Here is a 21,409-nt window from a genome sequence, read left to right on the forward strand (position 1 = left end):
ATGTTGTCCTGCCCGGAAAACAGCTACCAAATTTGATAGCTTACATACCGATAGCAACGCCACCTACCGGGTCCAATTGAGATAAAAACTACCATATCTTCTAAGTTAGACAAAATTACAGATGCTTACAAAATTTGATAAAAATTGATTCAGTAGTTTCAGAGCTACATACAGATAGCAGCGCCACCTACCGAGTCCACTTGAGATCAAAACTACCATATCTTCCAAGTCAGACAAAATTACAGATGCTTACGAAATTTGATAAAAATTGGTTCAGTAGTTTCGGAGTTACATACATTTAAAATTTTCATTGTTAACGCCCACCCCCGTAATCCTTATTGGGCATGAGTTATCCTAAAATTCGCTCATCGATCATTTCTACACTATAGGAGATTCGTACCAAATTTCGAGTCGATAGTTTAAAAACAGGAATTGTCCATTGTTAACGCCCCCGCAACAATATAATAGGTAATGTGAAATAGCTAGTTAATACCATTTTTACTGTATGTAAATTAAATTAAAAGGCGGTCTACGAATAAGATCAATTTAATCATTAATAACTTACGTAAAATGCTCCCTAATATATTATTTAACATAAACTTTATTGAATAGCAATAAAGTTCAAATTCACTCTACATTCTAGTACAAAACGTTTGTAGGGAAAAAAGAAAAGGGCTGTTTTTAGGGTTTTCACGGAAATTATTCGAATTTTTCTCGCCGTAAAAACCATCCTTGGACTTCAACGAACATTTTATAAAAATAATTTGTAAAATTGGTCCAGTTGTTCTTGAGTTATACGCTTACGAACACATTTTACGATTCATTTTTATATATAAGAAGATAACACTAACCAAAATCAACGAGAGAAGAGAAATTAACATTTCAATATACGATAAACTGTATTTTCTTACTTTAATATGTAACACCAATTTATTGTTGTTCTTTAAGCACAATAATTTTGTTAATATAACGCTCAATGAACTGTATTGCATATGAGGACGGTGAACAGAATCAAATACGAGTAAATTGCGGACACAAAACGATACCCGAACAATCCTATAATCCGCACATTGGAATATTCGCATGGTTATGACGTGGCCGATAAAATGACACTGTGACTCAAATTATGCAAGTAAGGTTTATGGCAACCTTTTTAGGGTTTCGTCGTCAAACCAACCTTTATAGTTCCGCTATGTCTATACATATTAGTCAAAGAAAGAAAAACGTGGGGTACTTTATTTAATATGTTAAAAATAACTGTTTTGAACATACGTACGTCGTTGTCTCTGTATTTACCTCTACTTTGGACTTAGGTGTTGAATAATTACTTAATTAATTTTATGTTTAGCCTAGCTGTTTCAGGTCCAATTGAGTTATCAAATTCTCAAAGACTCCAAATTTTATTTATTTTCAAGTCCCCTTAATTACAGACGTTCTTGGTGGTTAAGGTTCTTGATAATTATTATTCTATTATACAATTACAATGCTTTAGGGATAAGTGAAAATTTATATTTAATGTTATATTAACCCACAATGTCTTAAGTCAGGTCTCAATAATCTATTTATCGCTAGTTTTTCTTCCAAGAAATATTATTTGATGACATTGATTGATATTGAATTTAAAACACACATTTCATACTTCTTGTGTCACAAATTTATTCCGATTAAGAAAAATCAGAGTTAGATTGATTATAAAGACGTTAATCTTTTAAAAAAGCGCTGAGACTCTACTTCAACACTTCCTCCTACTTTAATTAAAAAATAAAATGTACCACGAAAAATATAAAAGCGTAGTTTTAGCAGTTCCGAAAACACGAGTTGTTTAATTTGCAAACCGAAAAGGGATCATTGTGTCTATTATAACTGAATCGGCACGTTCAGCACACCTATGTGATCTACGAACGAATATTTCGTTGTTTTTTATAAAGAGTTTTACTGTTTGATCCAAAACGAAATGAAACAGATATAGTAACAATGTGGGTATTGTGGTCGAGAAAATGTAATTATGTGGGTAATCAAAATATATACAGTCAAAGCTGTATGATGTAGTAAGTGTCAAAATAATATCTAATACCCCCCGAATAAATAATAGTAAGAGGATCTTACGAAAGCCCTATGCAAATGGGCAATGTTACCAGGACTACATAATTCACGCACGGTTGGCAACAGACCACCCTTTTTGTGAAATGACACTTATTTTTGGGAACCAGGAAATTGCGCACTTATAACTAGAACGCTTAAACAGCGGCGCTCATAGGCAATTTGTTAAAACGTTTCGAGTTGGGGAGGCGACAGGCTTAATGGATATGTTTCATATTTTAAGCATAGATTTAAATAAATTCCTCGCCCCTTTTTGTGTTTAGCGTGTTACCTTAAAAGTGGGTACTTTTACCTTCAGTTACTTTTATGATAAGGAAATAAATATATAACACACCGACTGTTTTCGTCTGTGTTTCATGTGACGGGCGGGTGATACAGATAAACACATATTTTTTTAAATTAAATCCTTTTAATTTGTTTCCTTATTTATTATTTATAGTTTCCTATATGTTTAGATATACGTTTATGACTCTATATAATGTCTTAATCGGTCAACAAGCTTTTTAACACAAAAACAATATTTTATATTGGCCAAGTAAATAACACAAATAAACACATAATTATATTTCATCAAATTTACTTTTAATTAGTGTAAAAGTCTCCAAGAATAACTTTTGGTCTACAAAATTATAAAAATATACTTAATTAAAAAAAAGTTATGATAACTGAACAAGTATATTTTTTCTTAATTAATTGTAGAAGAAATTATCGGTACTATTTTGTAAAGAACAAGCTTTTGTATGCACTTTATTGTTGCAGTGTAAATATATTACAAATAAAGTTATAATTTATCGTCTCAACAGTTCGTTTCCTCTTCTTGGATTACACATTCCGGATGCGCGGGAATTAAATTTGTCGACGCCGGACCACTGTTTACTTCACAGAAATAAACGATATCGGTTACTGGATGGTGCTACAGTTACTTTAAAATACTTTTTATTACGATTTTTTCATAAAATAGTTCTTATTTATTTATTTAAACTTTATAGTACACTACAACTACATGATACACATTAAACATAGTTTTAAGATAGTTACAAATTGTGTATTACAGTGGGCAGACTTATTGCTATTATGTCATTTCTTTCAGTGAACCTTAAGTTATTGTCAAAGTTGTACCTAGTGTATAAAAGTGTGCATAGTCAGTTGTACATATTTATATTCAATGGTAACAAAATTACATATTTAAAACAAAAATTATTTTTGTCATCAAATATGCTTTTTGCCGAGTTAGTTTAGATTAGTGCTTCCTAACCTTTTTTCCCTCTCCGAATAATTTCATACGAACTCCTCGTATCTCGTTTCTCTAGGAGTATAGTCTAAGTAATTTATTATTCACAAAGTTCGTTTTCAACTATATGTTGTGGACAGCACAAAATGTTATAAAATTTTATCTGAGTTAATTGTTTTAACTTATGAGTATTTCCATTTTCTTCAGTTACCAATATAATTTTGACGGAACTCAACTGAGGTACCTTTTGAGTTCCCCGGGATTCCCGGACTACAGGTTAGGAACCGCTGGTTTAGTTTTACAATAAGAGAGGTAATATATAAGTATAACATTAATTGTTTGCGTTGTAACTGACTTCTGGATTTTTCCTTCAAATATTGTAAATTGTTATCGGATCTTCTAGAATGTTATCATAATTATATTAAGTAACACAATATGTTACTGAAGTATTACTAATATTACTATCCAAAAATAGCTTGTTCATCTGTATGTCTACTGAATGGCATGTCATACTGTATTTATTAACCATTAGGATGAATGTCAGTGCGATTTAAAAGACCACGAACGCCATCTAGTGATATGTAATTGCAGTTACTCATCTATAATGTGATATACATTATCTTTCTCAAAATATACATAATAAGACAATCGCATAAATGAATTAAGACAATTAGACGCTTCTAGTTTTTTTTATCTTTCGAAGAATACGTAGGTGCAGGTTTTTAAATACACAACGGTCTGGGCAAATGTTTGTTTAATTTGAACTGTGTGGAATTCATTTGTTGAAAAGTAAAAATAGATTAAATATATGTAATGTATGGACTTTAAAGGCCGATACAATTTTGAACTGCACTGACCAAAACAATGGCTTGCTGAATACGAACTACGGTAAAGCTTTAAAGACTCTCTCTAAGACCATACAGCCTTGTTTTGTGTTATGTTTTTTACTTAAATATATTTTATTTTTATTTATTTACTGTTATATACGAAAAATATTCAATATTTTAGTTCATTTTATATGACAATAAATAGATAAAAAAATATATAATGAAGTGAAAAACATGACATGAATAAAAAAAATTACCATAATCTATCTGACTTCAGAAAGGGGCCGTTTATAGGCATAATTCCATTACAAAAAAAAAACTCTAACATAGTTTTGTTACTAAAAAAACCCTAACCTATCTAATTTAAAAATTACACTGTTTATTGACATAGTTTTGTTACAAAAAAAAAACCCTAACCTATCTAATTTAAAAATTACACCGTTTATCGACGTAATTTTATAACAGTAAATAAAAATAAAATAAATTTAATTAAAAACATAACATGAACCAAGGCTGTATGGTCTTAGACCTTTGCCTTTACAGTTATTTAAACAAAAACAATGAATTTATGCTTACATTGCTTTGGAGCGAAACGATAAGTGGCGCGAATTACAGACTTGGCTTCGGCCTTACTTTACCAGTCATCGAATCAGAAGAACAATAAAGTTACTTCAGACTTGGCTCCGGCCTTTTGATATATCAGAACGAAACTTACAAATTCAGACTAGGCTGTATGGATTATAGTCCTTTGCCTTTCCCTATTGGGGATAAATTTTAAAACAACAACAACGATAAGTGGCGCGCCATTTTTTTTTTAAAGCATCTGTATCTCAGTCATTAAACATCAGTTGTATCTTTTGTTAAAAAACCGTGTGAAAACAATAACATAACGTCTGAAATGTTAATATCAAGTGCGAAATGTGAATATAACATCTGAAAGCTACGAAACTAAGCATGGTTATCGCAAGTTGTATCGTTTGTTGATCTTGGATTCAAGATCGTTTTTACGTACTCCTGTTCGAAAATAACTTATAAAATTGCAAAACGGCGCATGGGTTGCACTCCCCATAGCGCCGGAGCTAAGGTGAAGTCAGACGCGGAGGACTCAAAAGGTATTATAATAGCTTTAAATTCTTCCTCTAATCTTAAAACTTTAACCATGGATATCTCCATAACCATGGGGTTCCGAAGTGTGGCAGTGTTATCTTGTATAGTTTCCACTACACCCTCCGCCCTCCAGCCCCAAAAACCCCATAATTCGGTTTTTCCTAGTCTAAAGCTTAGCCCAAACTACAAATAGTAGCTTATTGAAATAATATTATTAGACAATTACAAGATATAAGTAAATAGGATTGCAATCCCTGAGTGGGATGTTACAGACTGAATCGTGATCGTGAATAGTGATTGAATTGTTTAAAGTTATCGCTTTGTCTTTTATACTTACACAAGCTGATGCCCACAATTTTACCGGATTCAGTTGGGATTTCAGGATATACCTAAATTATTGTGTTAGTAGGAGTACCACCATTTTGGACATATCAGACCACCGCTATGTACATATCAGATTTTTGAAAACAGTTTAGTAGTTGTGAAAGAGTTACACCCATGATCGCAAAATTTTAAAGTGGCTATTTTTACGTATTTACATATTTCATACTAGCCGACCCGTGCCCACTTCGTTGGGCGTTAATCATTTTTGTGATGCAAATATACATAAAGTTTCCATCTCACTCGTATTTTTCAGACTTGATTTACAATATAGCCTTATATCACTCCCAAATAGTGTAGCTTTCTGATACTGAAATAATTTTTATGATCGGATCAGTATTCGCGAAGATTACCCCCTACAAACAAACAAAGTTAGAAACTTTACCTCTTCATAACATTAGTATAGATAAATTGTGCTGACAGTCTAAAATATGTTTATCATTTTTTTCAGGTTAAAAATGACAAATATTTGTGAAAGATTAATACGACGACATTGTGAAGAAAAAAATGGCGGCTCCTATATGAAGGTAAATTCAAACTTAATACTTATTAAATTTAAGCAGAAACGTAGAATTGTGTACCTATCTAGTAATTATTTTGTCGAAATGTAGATTATTAAACTATCAATAAGTGCGCAAGGGTTATATTCGTTATTAACACATTTATTAATAGAAAGCTATTTTTTTCAATTAAACATCTTCAAATAAAAAACAATTCTTTTTAGTAGTTGTTCCTATGACAATGACACAACTTTATACATCAGCCACACGCAAAATTATTTTTTCAAGTAGTTAAGTATTACGATACCACTACTTTGTTACCTAAACTTTTTTAAAGACCAGTTTTTCAAAATTTCTTTTCTCCTACGCGGAGAAAGATGTCAAGCAGGTGGGTTACAGGCTGATTTAGTTTCTAAAATTTTATTCATAAATCGTATTTTACTATTGCATACATACATAATTTTTATATGTAACTAACTATTTAAGGGTTTTGAGTGTGTTTGACAGTTTCATTTCCTATGGTGCTAACAGACGTATTCTGTGGTCAACATGAATTTGCCTGAAATTTAGGGACAAACCTACGGCATTGTTGTATTTTAATACTAGAGTAACCGCCCGGTTTTATCCGGTTTCCCATTTATAATTTTGATGCACTTATGAGTCGTCACGTTTATCATTATGTATCTATCTACATTAATAAAAATTCCTATTTCTCTATAATTAAAAGGTGCTGTGTGGTTACGGCATTAAAGAATATACTCATCCTCCTCTCTTCCCGTGGGTGTTGTAAGGAGGCGACTAAGGGATAACACAGTTCCACTACCACCTTGGAACTTAAAAAGCCGACTGATAGCGGGATACCCATCCAACTACTGGCTTTGAAATACACAGGCCGAAACCGGGCAGCAGGTGCGACAAAGCTAGCCCTGCGGTCACCAACCCACCTGCCCAGCGTGGTGACTATGGGCAACACACATGAGCTCACGCCATTTTTGGCTCGAACTTGTGGAGTCCTATGTCCAGTAGTGGACTGCGATAGGCTAATGTGATTTATTGATTGGCGTGTGGATAATAACAAGGTTATTTAGGTTCTATACGATAGATGTTTTACTTTTAGTTTGTGTCGTTTCACTAAGACACGAGCAAGCGCCTAATGACACACGTGAGCAGAAAAACACAACATGATTTTTGCTCCTACCAATAATATCGTTTATAAAGGAGTTATTTTTACTTTAAATCTCACCTTTATTTTTGTAAGACTTTGTTATAATAACTATAAATTTATTATTTATTCTTAGAACTGTCCTTTTAAAGATAAACCTTATAAAATAAATTTACTGCATGATTTATTTTGAAACAAAAAAAGTACCATTAGGCAAACTCAAAATTTCAACCATCGAAGACACTCATAAATCCAATCATATCAAACTTAAAAGCGTTTCGGAGAACTTGTAAAATGATCATTAAAACTTTGACTTACAGTCATGAAAATTGTCCATTAGCGACGGGAGCAATTTTCAGTACAAACAGCCCAAGGGCCGAAATTTTAACTAGCGTTATTTTGATACTCGACCGACGTGATATGAATCCATGTCACTTAGTTCAATTGTTTTGATTTAAGCCCCTTTATTATATTCTTGCATAGGTTAATTCTTATTCCAAATTTGTATTGTGGTATGCCTAATTTGAAATTAATGAATTGGTGGAATAATATTTTTAGTAACTTTTTAACCGAGTTTAAAAAAAAAGAGGTTCTCGATTCCACTCTTTTTCTTGATTCGACTGGATTTAGATTTTTTTTAAATAAATTTTGTTGCTTGTTATGTGGTCCCGTTTAAATTTGATCGAGATCTTTAGAGTACATTTGAGTTTAAGTTATTATATAAAATCTATTTGAAATAACAATATCCTTGACAACTAAATTAGATATCTGTTAAAATATTAGATACTTACTAAAAATAACTTTTCCTTGTCCAGACAAGATTTTATGGAATAAATTTTAAAGTGCAGGTAAAAGATAGTTTTTCCATAACAAATATAGTTTTAGTTTGTGGATTTAATAACGTTGTTGCGGTGCTGTTCAATTTCCGCAACCACACAGTGGCGCCGGGCGTCCTACCGATAAATTAAACACGTACCTACGTCTGTTAAAGGTTGTTTTCACATATATTTTTGGTATATAAATCATATATCTTATTTTAGGTTCTGTTCAAGACACGGTTGTTTTATTTCATGAATTAACAAGGACTTCCTATAAACCGTACTTGAATAGTAAATAGTAAGGTAAGGGTTAGGTGTAGATTGTTGTACTCGTATCAGTATGATATACATTCAACAACCATATAAAAGTTTAGTTATACCATTGGTCCTTTATAAAATTTATGAGCAAAAATATAGATATTTAATATGTACTAAATCTATAATCCCTTTTTATAAGTTTATTCCAGAATAATAAAATATTTTTTACCAATAACAAAAATAATGTTTACAAAAATAATTAGAGAAAGAAGTAGGCTTAAAAGCTGTGTATAAAAAAGTAACATTACATTTTCACTCCACCTCCGAAATTATGTCTTTGAATAACGTCTTCAAGTGAATCAAAATTGTGCTCGGATGAAATGTAATTATTACTTCCCTACCTGTGTACCTGCCTGTCTGGAGTTTTAACTCATTTTGTTGCGTAACGTGGTATTCGCCAGCGCAATAATTAACTTTCAACAAGTTTTAATAAGATTTCGAATATGATGATAGCTTCTTTAGTATTTTGTTAAAAACATTTTTAATATCGAAATAATAAAAAGAAATAATTGGTTGATGTATGAGTATGACGTATAGACTTCTTCTTCTTCTTCTTGATTAATGGCATTCAATATTGCCAAATGAGCACAGATGATTTCGCCAATGTCACGTAGAATGGAGAATACACGAAGGAGATTGATCGGTGCGGTCGATGTTATGACGTATAGACTTAAAGAGCTATAAACTTAGACAACTTTTGATTATATATTACTAGCTACCCGGACAGACTTCGTTCTGTCAAAAGTTAATAATAAAAAGTATTTTTTTTATTTTCTTTTTTTTAGTATTAAAACCTTCAGCGGGCCTTAAGGAACATACAAAAAAATAGCCAAATTGGTCGAGCCATTCTCGAGTTATGAGCTCAGTAACATACATTTTTATTTATATAGATTGTGAAATGATAGATAGGTATGTCATAACATGGTAATCGTTATTACAAGAAAAAAATCTCATATACTAGCAAAATTATCGCACGTATAACGCGTATAAGCTAGCTAATTTTGGTGACGTTGCCTGCCTACAAGATACGTGCAAGTAATGCGTGTAATTTATACCTATCTTTTAGCATCACGCAAACTGTAGCTGATTACGCACCTACTGTAAAATATCAAATTACTCGGCCAAATAAAATATTACGCATGAGTCTTTGGAATTCTGGGGTTTGTTGAGCTCAGTAATCTCAGAAAGTTTTAGAGCCTATGTAATGGGTAATTTTTATAAGTCTAGACCATATGTAGTAGTTACTGTTGCATTACACAAGATTGCGTGTAATTATTGAACTGATGTGTTTAGGCGCTTTGTGTGTATGTGTGAGATGTTATGAATGTTGCATAAATGTAGATATTTTAGTCAGTGCACATGACTGTGTCTTATATGCACATATATTTGTAATTATTATATAAATTACTATTATAAAAATTACATTATTTTAGTATGTTTTTAATGTTGACTTACCGTTAGGAGGACAATAATTTAAAGATTAATATTTGATGAGCATTTTATTCATAAATAATTATGTAGATATGCATTTTACTTAACTGTACGTTTGGTATATTCTTCAACACGATTGTTTATCTATCTCTAAAGATTGTATTCAATAATAATTAAGTTATAGTATAAGTTAAGTATCTAGTAAAACCAAATTTATTGTGTCACATAAATAGAATTAAGATTAAGTTAATATTAAATATCTAAACAATGTTTTAACATAATATGTAAGTTAATTTAAAAATACGTTTTTATTGTAAGTACCATATGCTTGTGGACTAGACAAGTACACACATAATCACGTACACACATAAACACGTACACACGGAAAAACGAGTCGTCTAACGATCAAGAATCTGTCTCTCTAACCATTTCATCCCACAAATCGTAAGGTACACAAATTAATATAACTAATCAAACTCGATCGCAATATCGCGTCCCGTACGATGTATTTCGACAAATAACGGTAATAACTTTTGCGCTGTAATAACGTTAAGTAAAGGGTGTAATTTGTTAGAAATGACAAGGCGACAACGACGCCTATTCCTTGCGCCATAGTGGTAATGACCTTGTTTGTGAATCTTTGATATTTTCTAAGAAAAACCCTTAGGTTTTTTTTCCAGTGTATGTAAAATAACTTAGAACTAAACAACGGATTATTATTTCATTCTCTTCAGTTCTTTGTAATGTTTCGTAATTAATTGGTGATAATGGAAGTGGAACCGTCTTATCTAGATATTGATGTCTGCCAGAACATTTTTTAAACCGTAATGGGTTTGGTTGGGTTGATTAAGAGATACTTGAATTTTAACATAATAAATATTACCTAATTGACTGTAACATATCATGGACTAAATAACTCTCAAAAGAAACATATTTGAAGACACAAAAGAGAAACGCGTTTTAAAAATATGAGATCCGACTTTCGGTTCGGTTTTTTCCTTGAGGAAGGTAGGTTCTTTTCGGTGTAAATTTTTTTCTCTGATAGTGTACAATAAAGAGTAATGTATTGTATTGAAGATATTTAATCAAAATTGCATAAATAAAATGTAATAGTTATAAATAAAAATATCATTCATTATTGTCGCACAGGATATGTTTTATCAAGGCATTGTTTTATTGAATAGTATTTGATATAAAATTAATTAAGCTTTCAATATTTTAAAAGGGACTTGATAATGTCGGCCATTCTCCGATTAGCAAATTTTTCGTGTCCGGGCTTGTTTAAACCGTAATATCATCATATTCAATCATGCACTTTTTTATATATTAAAGATAGCATCCGTACCTAGCTGTAAAAAAAATATTGGCTTCTGTTTTAAGTAATTAAAACTAAATTAATTTAACTTATGTTCAAAAAACCTCTGTTCTCTAATTACCGTGGCGTGTCCGCACACCAACTTAATCTTAAAACTTGCTTGTAATTTTTATAGCATATAGATTTACTTTGATCCATTAAACGTTTTAAACGATATTAAGCAGCGTCTATCGCATAACAAAATATCATCTCAATAGAACCAGTCTACAAATAATTATTATGAAGTAATCGTATGTCCAATGGAAACTTCTAATTACCGTAACATGTGCTGTTCTCGAGTGCACATCCCTAAATAAAAGTATTTGGCACATCACTACCGTACGCATCGCGTCTCCTCAGTATGTACTGAGGTCCATCAGCAGTTGTATGACTCTCATGTTAGTGTACCGCCAATGAAGCACGTAAGTATATAATTACCGTAGCCTTGGTTAAAAACTTTTCTAATTACCGTTGTTCTTATTTTAATACTAGATTTTTAAGATAGACCCAAGTTGATCATGTAAATGGAGACAGTACTTTGGCCTCCGTACGTTATAATAAGCTAGAATTTGTATACTGTGTCGGTTTTAAACATTTTTATGAAAATTTATCGTTTTCTAATTACCGTATACTAATTACCATATGTTTATAATTACCGTTGTATGAAAAAGTAATACTTGTTTACCGCGGTTTTCGTAGATTATTATTATTATTGTCCGTAAATATGTCTATATTATATGCTGACCATTCATCAAATTATTTAATTTATAAAATAAACCTAAAAAGACCAAAGAGGAAGTTAAAGAAAATAGAAGACTTGCCGCGCGAAAATGCCGAGAACGAATTAAAAATGCCCCTTTTTGTATTAGCAATCAAAAAAAAATAAAGGAGAAAGAAGGGTACAATAAAAAAAAATACTGCCTATCTGCGAAATGTCACCAAAAGCCGGAAGAAAACTCAAAAAAGAAGTAGAGAAAATTTCAGAGCTTACTATAAAAGACAAAAGGAAAAGGGAAAATTGAAAACAATCGAGGAAGAAGTGACCTTAGATATAGAGGTGCTTGATAACAATATAACAGATCCTCTTGAAACTTTATCACACCACATCTCAATGATTTATCATACTCGCTGCGCTAAAAAGTGCACTAAAAGAGTACAAAATTGTCCCGAAAATCCCAAATCAAAAAAAGAAGATAATCAGCAAGACGAAATTTTTCTGCAGTCGACTTCTTTTGAAAAAGAATTAGTTCCCTTGAAAAAGGCACCAAATTTTAAACCTTCTTTAACCACATCAACGCCGCGTCCATCTAGTGCTCTGTCATCATCTTCTACTGAAAGTATGTTATTTTATTATTAATCAATAATGAGCATTTGACCGAAAATAAAGATATAAGTGTGAATATTACGGAACGAGCGTCTTCCTTGTGTTCAACACCAACTTCACCAACTTCACCATCTTCAAAGATAACTGTCGAGAAACCGATACGTAAAAAAATCTCACTCTTATTGTTATTTAGAAGGCATGTATAGAAAACACATAAAGAAATGTCATATTTGAGACCAAACAGTAGAGCTAAGAAGAGCAAAAGAAAAGTACAGGAAGCAAGCATTAAGACTGAAATATAAAACACGCCACATCCAAAACCAAAACAAAGTCATGATAAAGAAATAGAACCAAAGTATTTACATAGTAATAATATAGGGACTACTGTAGAGAAAACCAAACAAGACGTCCAAATTTTTGTTGAGCAAGATGAGATCAGTCGCATTTGTCCTGGCAAGAGAGAATATATTTCAAGAAAAACGTGGCGTGAACTCATGTGTCTTGTCTTGTCTTGCCCATAGTCACCACGCTGGGCAGGCGGGTTGGAGACCGCAGGGCTGGCTTTGTTGCACCTAAGACGCTGCTGTCCGTCTTCGGCCTGTATATTTCAAAACCAGTAGTTGGATGATTATCCCACTATCGGTCGGCACTTTCAAGTTCCAGGGTGGTAGTGGAACTGTGTAATCCCTTAGTCGCCTCTTACGATACTCACGGGAAGAGAGGGAGTGGCTATATTCTTACTGCCGTAACCACACAGCGTATTTTCTAATTACCGTTACATTAAATATAAAAATTTTCTAATTACCATACCCATAAATTTTTTAAGTCTCATTATCTAGAAAACCACAATTAACTGTTACATGCCAAAATAATTATTGAATTCGTATTTTTGATTTGTTTCATATTTTAATGTGTTTAAGTCAAATCAGTGAAAAATAAAAAACGTCATGGTAATTAGGCAAAGAACGCCGAATTGGAGAATGACCGATGTGAGTACTTTGTACAAATTATAATAACGTTGATTGTGTCAGTTTAGAATGAATAAATAAAATCATAAAATCAAAATGAAAACCTGACTCATTCATATTATTCATTGTAACAGTTGGTAAAATAAGAAGAAAGAATGAAAAAATTAAAATGGCTGAATAGGGTTTCATTAAATATCAAAAAAATATATATATATATATATAAAAATAGAGTGTGAGTAGTTCACACACGGCAGAAGTGGTACTTCGTAAAAGTCATAGGAAGCTAGGCCGGTGTTCTATCGACGATAATCACAGTCTCGAGAAAAAGGTCGTAGGCCGCTGCTGTAATATATTTCTATCTCATTCTCCCCTATACATTTATGTTTGTTTCTTTATCGTGACGCATTTTCGTTTTATCGGGTTTCAAATCACAATGATTTTTAAGAAGTTTCACTTCAAAAGCATATTTATTTATTTATTTGAACTACTAACAGAAATTACAACAATAATACAAAAATAAATAATTTACAAAATATATTAAAATGTTTTTTTTTAATTCTTTATTTATAATGCCATACACTTTATTAAAAAGTTTAAAATATGAAAATTAAAAATTGAAGTAAAAACAACATTTCTTTTTTATTATTATTTAATTTTTAATCAATTAAATAACTAACAATAAAGAAACTGATTAATTTCAATCTGAAGGCATGTAAGCTATCGAAAAAGACGTCGAGGACAGAAATCTTTGAAATAAAGTACGTGCCGGTCGGTCATAATAAAAATGATAAAAACACACTACCGGTAAACGACGCCGTACCAAAAGACTCACAGTCAAACGCTTCAAGAAAACAGTCGCTTTTTGAAGTATTTTTATTTTCCTCAAGTACTCACTTTACAGTCGAATAAACCAATAACTTTAAAAGGTCTATATCGTATAATTTTATATCGAATCACTTTATAAGATTAGGGCTGAATACATACAAGTACGAGTGTAGTTAAATACTTAGATGTGGAAAAATGATACTTTGTCGTGGCGGTAAGGAAAGGCATTATTCATAAACGCGCGGGTGTCGCTCAAGCCTCGAGGGACGTGCAGTTTAATGTCGGAATTTACATATAGCAGTATATCCTAAATTTGAGAAGACGCTTTTATTAGTTTGATAAAAGATTGCATTAATGTTGCAGTACAATTATAAAGTTGTCAAATGATACCCACATAGGTACACTACTTAAACACTACTATTACGACTATATCTATGAGATCCTTATCATGTCTACCTATTGTTTAAAAGTAGATGTTGATGTTGCGTCAAGGTATTTATATGTTATGTTTTTATATAGCTTCTCTTAATATTTGAAACTACAACTCAGATTTTGTAGAACTAAAATTATCATGTTTTATGTATTATCACACGTTACTCTCGGACTCGGAGACCACGTTAAGCCGTCGGTCCCGGTTGTTATCATGTACACCTGCGATCGTTACTCATAGTAAGAAATATATCCGCCAACCCGCATTGGAGCAGCGTGGTGGATTAAGCTCTGATCCTTCTCCTACATAGGGAAAGAGGCCTATGCCTAGTAGTGGGATATTACAGGCTGAAGCGTATGTATTATCACAGTTTAAAATGTATAAATCTAAATATTTTCCATTTACTTTACATAATAAAATATCGTCTCATAACATTAAACGATGAAAAGAAATAATAAGTTGAGCAACGGTCCCTGCAGACATTACGAGACACTTCCAAACAATTAGACGTACCTCGTTAGCTTTATGCGATTTTTGAAGCTCACTTTCAACTTCTATGCTTTTTATGAGCTCTTAAGGGTGTATTATATCGGTTTTTTTTTACGTATAAAATTGCGTTTGAAAAATGATAATTGTCTAATTTCTCCCCGTGTAGGGACGGGCAGTAGAATACAATTTCCTACGGCCCGGCAAGAAGGCCTGTCGTAAGAGCCGACAAAATTCTTGAGGTGGTAGGCTTCGGCCGTGGCTTAATTACCACCCTCTGGGTAAAGTCGCGCCGCCAAACGGCAATTGCCGTGTTCCGGGGCGGGTCCCAGAGCAGCCATTTGGGGGATGTGTTTGGGTAGTTGTGGCACTCTATGTGACCGATTCTGTCTGCTCATCACTGCCGCATCGGGTGCCTGGCTTCGGAGGGTAGCGGGATCCGAGGCACGGTGCCGCCGCTGGCCGACCGTAGGAAGTTGGGGGCCCAAGTAGCAGGAAAGCCACCTGTGAAAGGCTGCCCCGCCACCTGACGAAAAATCCCAGAATGTTCTACCTTGCCGGTTGGCGACCGGAAGGGAGGACCAGGTAGCCATTCTGGGGGGGCTCGGGCGTCCCCGCAGTCTCCGCGTCAGTCTCCCTACGTGCGGCGGTGTAGAGTCTGACACCTGGTAGGTAGGATGCCGCCTCGTCCAGTTCGCATTCCCCAGCACCTATTCACTCCACATGAAAGCACACAAAAATAAAAAAAGGTATACACAGCGGCTGCACGTCCTCCCACTGAAAGTGCACCTCTCTAACATCCGAGGTCTGCACTCCAATCTCGAATCTGTCCACCACCACCTAGAAACAGAAAAACCGCAGCTGCTGTTCCTCACTGAGACGCAGATCAGATGTCCGGCTGACACGGCGTACCTCAGCTACCCCGGGTATTCTCTGGAGCACAGGTTCATACCTCGTGCCGGAGTCTGTGTGTACGTCCGTGATGACATTTGCATCAAGCGTCTTAAGCACCTTGAGACATCCAGTTACTCCATCCTATGGGTTCTGGTGGACACAGGACAGGAGAAAATCCTGTATGCCTGTGTCTACCGTTCGCACAGTGGAGCCGTGGAGACAACTCAGTTATGTGACCATCTTACCCTAACGGCGGATAAGGCTCGAGAGCGTTACCCTTCGGCACAGTTAGTCATCCTGGGGGACTTCAACGCCCACCACCAGGAGTGGCTGTACCCATACCAGGTGACCGACCATGCTGGGAGAGAAGTGCGTAAACTAGCCTTGACGCTGGACCTCACCCAGCTTGTAAATTGTGCTACCAGGGTACCAGACGTAGACTCTCATACCGCCAACTGCTTAGACCTATTTTTAACAACTGATCCAGACAGGTACTCAATAATAGTTTCTGCACCACTGGGTACTTCTGACCACTGTCTGGTAAAATCAATATCCGTCTGTTCCCCACCCGAAGAATCCCCATGTGGCCCAAGACGGGTGTGGCGATATAAGGCAGCGGATTGGGATGAGATGCGTCACTTTTTCTCGTCCTATCCTTGGCGAGAGGTATGCTTTTCTTCTGATGATCCGTCGAGCTGCGCTGAAGCCATTACCGCGGTAATACGTCAGGGTATGGAATATTTTATACCATACTCTGACGTAGCGACGAATGAAAAAGCTCGCCCATGGTTTGATGCGGAATGCTATCGTGCAGAAGCCAAAAAGCGGTCGGCATACACTGCATGGGCTGAAGCTCGAGCGCGCAAGTCTCCAAATTCTCGGAATTTGAAGAAAGCTTTTAACCGAGCCGCCAAGGCATGTAAAAGGACGTTACGCAGGACTAGATTCAACCATATCAGCCGCATTGGGGCCAAACTAGCTTCTTACCCTTCTGGGAGCAAAGCGTTTTGGTCCCTGGCAAAAGCCGTTGAATCTAACTTTTGTCGGCCGTCACTTCCACCATTGCTGAGGACTGATGGATCACTGGCCCATTCTGCAAAGGAGAAAGCGGATTTGTTTGCATCTCTTTTTGCTGAGAACTCGCGTCTGGTTGTTGCAGGAAAAGCACCACCAATCTCAACTCGTGCTGACTGCATTATGGCAGAAGTACGCATACGCCAAAAGGAGATCCTTAAAATCCTGCAAACTCTAGACGTAAACAAGGCCAGCGGACCGGATGGTATACCAGCGATAGTCCTGCGTACCTGTGCCCCTGAGTTGTCTCCACCTCTTACACGCCTGTACCGCCTGTCACTTAAGACTGGCAAAGAGCCGAAGTCTTGGAAGCTTGCCAACGTGCAGCCTGTGCCCAAAAAAGGTAGTCGTGCAGACCCTGTCAATTACCGTCCCATCTCGGTCACATCCATACTCTGTAAGACTATGGAACGTGAACTAAACAACAAACTCTTGGCCCACTTGGAAGGTAACGATCTCCTCAGCGACCGGCAGTACGGTTTCCGCCAGCACCGTTCGACTGGGGACCTTCTAGTGTATGCCACACATATTTGGAGTGAGGCCATTGACAAACACGGCGAAGCACTTGCCGTGTCTCTCGATATCTCGAAGGCCTTTGACAGGGTTTGGCACGCGAGCCTTATAAGCAAGCTTCCTTCATATGGCATTCCACCTGGCCTTTGCACTTGGATTTCTGACTTCCTGAGCGAACGTTCAATACAAGTTGTCCTTGACGGGTACTCGTCGGACCAAAAGGCTATCGACGCTGGTGTTCCTCAGGGATCAGTCTTGTCCGCTACCCTCTTCCTGCTGCATATTAACGATCTGCTCGTCCCCGGTACCTTTGGGTACGCTGACGACTGCACAGTGACGGACAGATACTTTTCGAGTGCAAGGGCTAGTAAGGATGTTATCCAGTCTTGTCGAGAGGATATGGTCAGCCGCTTGAACGTCGCCCTCCAGGCAGTCTCCGAATGGGGCGATGCCAATCTGGTCACGTTCAACGCTACAAAAACACAGGCGTGTGTGTTCTCCTCTAAACGGAGCCCTTTACACCTGGCTCCGACTTTCCGGGATGTTTCTGTGGAAATTACCGACTCCCTACAGCTCCTCGGTGTAGAGCTATCGTCCAACCTGAACTTTGGGCAACACATCGAGTCCAAAGCAAAAACTGCAGCAAAAAAACTAGGCATTCTCTCTAAGGTCAGGCGATACTTCACTCCAGAACAGCTGCTTCAACTATACCAAGCACAAGTTCGGTCTTGTATGGAGTATTGCTGCCATCTTTGGGATGGATCCGCCAAATACCAACTGGCAACTTTGGACTCGGTGGAAAAACGAGCTAAGAGACTCATAGGTGACCCTACTCTGACAGACACCAAGTTGCAGAGTCTCGATCATCGGCGTAGGGTAGCTCGTTTGTCGGTGTTCTACAAAATATATTTCGGTGAGTGTGCGAAGGAATTACACGATCTAATTCCCCCAACAACCTTCCGCCATCGGGACACTAGGCGCGGTCGATCGTTCCATCCTTATATCGTCGATATGCCACTTACGCGCACAAAACGCTTTGGCTCTACTTTTCTGATGCGCACAGCTAAGGAATGGAACTCGTTGCCCGCGTCTGTGTTTCCCGAACGATACAATCTGGGTGCCTTCAAGGCCAGAGTGAATAGGCTGTTATTAGGCAGGCATGCTCCACCTTCGACCGCATCGTCACTTAACATCAGGTGAGATTGTGGTCAAATGCCTGCCTATTTGTCATAAAAAAAAAAAAAAAAGTCCATTTGAGAAGTGAAGAAGCTAGAATAGTAGGCGTCGAAAGAGTTATGTAGTGTAGTACTCAAGTATTAGTGTAATAAAATTCTTTTAATCCAAAGTTTATAATTATGGCTGTATGCAAATTTTGTACACAGCCATGCCAACCAGCCAGCACGTGAATCTTATCTTCTTATAATATAATATCTTATAACATACACATATGGTCGTCTTTTCCTAAGATAAACAACTTAATGCTTGTATTATAGGTAACAGCCGGCTGATACAGCAAAATACTTTTTTCAAAAATATGCATACAAATATTACATATATAAATATATAAATACAATATCACACCCAGACTCAGGTGAGAATCGAACCCGCAACCCGCGAAGCAGAAAGCAGGGCCACTACAAACTGCGCCAACGAGCTAGTCTAGTAGAGTGCAATACCATATGGTAGTGAATGAGTTTAATTGCAGACGGAAAATTTATATAAATATATACTATGAATGCTTAAAAAACCAACAAATTTTGAAAAACAAAATTGTCAACTTGCAGTGGAGCAGCGTGACAGATTAAACCCTGCTCTTCGACATACTATCTAACATCATACGATATCAACGACATACTTTCGAATGACGCTGAAACTAGCAGCCACTCTTTATATCTCTGCTTCTAAATAACAGATTGAGTTGTCATCATTACTGCCTATACAGTCCACTGCTGGACATAGGCCTCCACAAGTTTACGTCAAAAATAACGTGAACTCATGTGTTTTGCCCATAGTCACCACGCTGGGCAGGCGGGTTGGTGACCGCAGTACTATTGAGTTGTAACTTTACACAAATCAGTATCGTTTGTTCATCTAACTATGGAAAAAAATCCAAAGGGTAAATATCACCCCTTCTATTTTTTTTTTAATTTAAAAACCAAAAAAGTAGGTTAATTTGATATAAAAGCTAAAAAATTAATGTAACTAAGCATGAAATAGGGTCAAAATTTGAAAACAAAGGTAATTTATAATAACAAGAAGAATTAGAAAAAAAAAAATTTACTTTAATTTTTTTTAATTTGGGTTTTTTTCTAAGCAGACGATTAAATAAAATTTGTTAAAGTTATCATATCTCGGCTCATAGACACTGCATTTTGTTGTAACTTTGCAGAAACCTTTTCTTTACTATCAAGAAGAGATAAGAAAATTTTCAAAGCGGATACTCAACCCCTTCTATTTTTTTTAACCGACTTCCAAAAAAGGAGGAGGTTCTCAATTCGACTGCATTTTTTTTTATGTATGTTACATCAGAACTTTTGACCGGGTAGACCGATTTCGACAAATTTTGTTTTAATCGAAAGGTGGTGTGTGCCAATTGGTCCCATTTAAATTTAATTGAGATCTAACAACTACTTTTCGAGTTATATCTAATAATGCGTTTTTACTTGACGCTTTTTTCGTCGACCTACGTTGTATTATACCGCATAACTTTCTACTGGATGTACCGATTTTGATAATTCTTTTTTTGTTGGAAAGGAGATATCCCTAGTTTGGTACTATGATAAGAAAACCAGGATTTGATGATGGGATCCCAGAGAAATCGAGGGGAACTCTCGAAAATCCGCAATAACTTTTTACTGGGTGTACCGATTTTGATAATTTTTAATTTAATCGAAAGCTGATATGTTTATCATGTGGTCACATATAAATTTTATCGAGATCTAATAACTACTTTTTGAGTAATCTTTGGTAACGCGTAGTTGCTTGACTATTTTTTCGTTGAGCTACGTTGTATTACTTGTCGATGTAATTGAAGTCGGTTTTTTTTTTCGTTTGCGAGCAAACACAATTATTTAAGATTTTATTTTTGTGTTACCCACATTAGGAATTCTAAACATTTTGAATATCATATCAAAAATTGACCGCTCCAGCGGGGTTCGAACCCGCGTCTCCGACGTACCGTGTCGGCGCTCTAGCCAATTAAGCTATGGAACGATACACCCGCTCGAGCGAAATTTTCGATATGATACTTTTTAATTTCGGTTTAAGCGAACCGTGGCGCCGTCTATAGTGAGCTCTTTACAGAAACCCGTAACTATTCAAAGTTTCATATTACAATGAAAATCTTTGACAGGAGACGACACCGTGCTATTTTTTTTTTAATATCTAAGATTTTATTTTTGTGTTACCCACATTAGGAATTCTAAACATTTTGAATATCATATCAAAAATTGACCGCTCCAGCGGGGTTCGAACCCGCGTCTCCGACGTACCGTGTCGGCGCTCTAGCCAATTAAGCTATGGAACGATACACCCGCTCGAGCGAAATTTTCGATATGATACTTTTTAATTTCGGTTTAAGCGAACCGTGGCGCCACAATTATTTATTTATTTTTTCTCTAAGACAATGACTATGTACCATTTCTTCAAATGTCTATATCTCTGCTC

General features: G+C 35.6%; 1 protein-coding gene across 1 annotated transcript; it reads left to right on the forward strand.

The window, feature by feature from the left end:
* Positions 1-15,985: 15,985 nt before the first annotated feature.
* Positions 15,986-19,166, forward strand: LOC123660913. The gene is made up of 2 exons (XM_045595932.1): positions 15,986-17,435; positions 19,090-19,166. The coding sequence occupies exons 1-2, from the start codon at positions 15,986-15,988 to the stop codon at positions 19,164-19,166; spliced, it is 1,527 nt and encodes a 508-aa protein (XP_045451888.1).
* Positions 19,167-21,409: the final 2,243 nt, after the last annotated feature.

Source organism: Melitaea cinxia, chromosome 16 (assembly GCF_905220565.1).
Source record: "Melitaea cinxia chromosome 16, ilMelCinx1.1, whole genome shotgun sequence".
Classification (NCBI taxonomy): Eukaryota; Metazoa; Arthropoda; class Insecta; order Lepidoptera; family Nymphalidae; genus Melitaea; species Melitaea cinxia.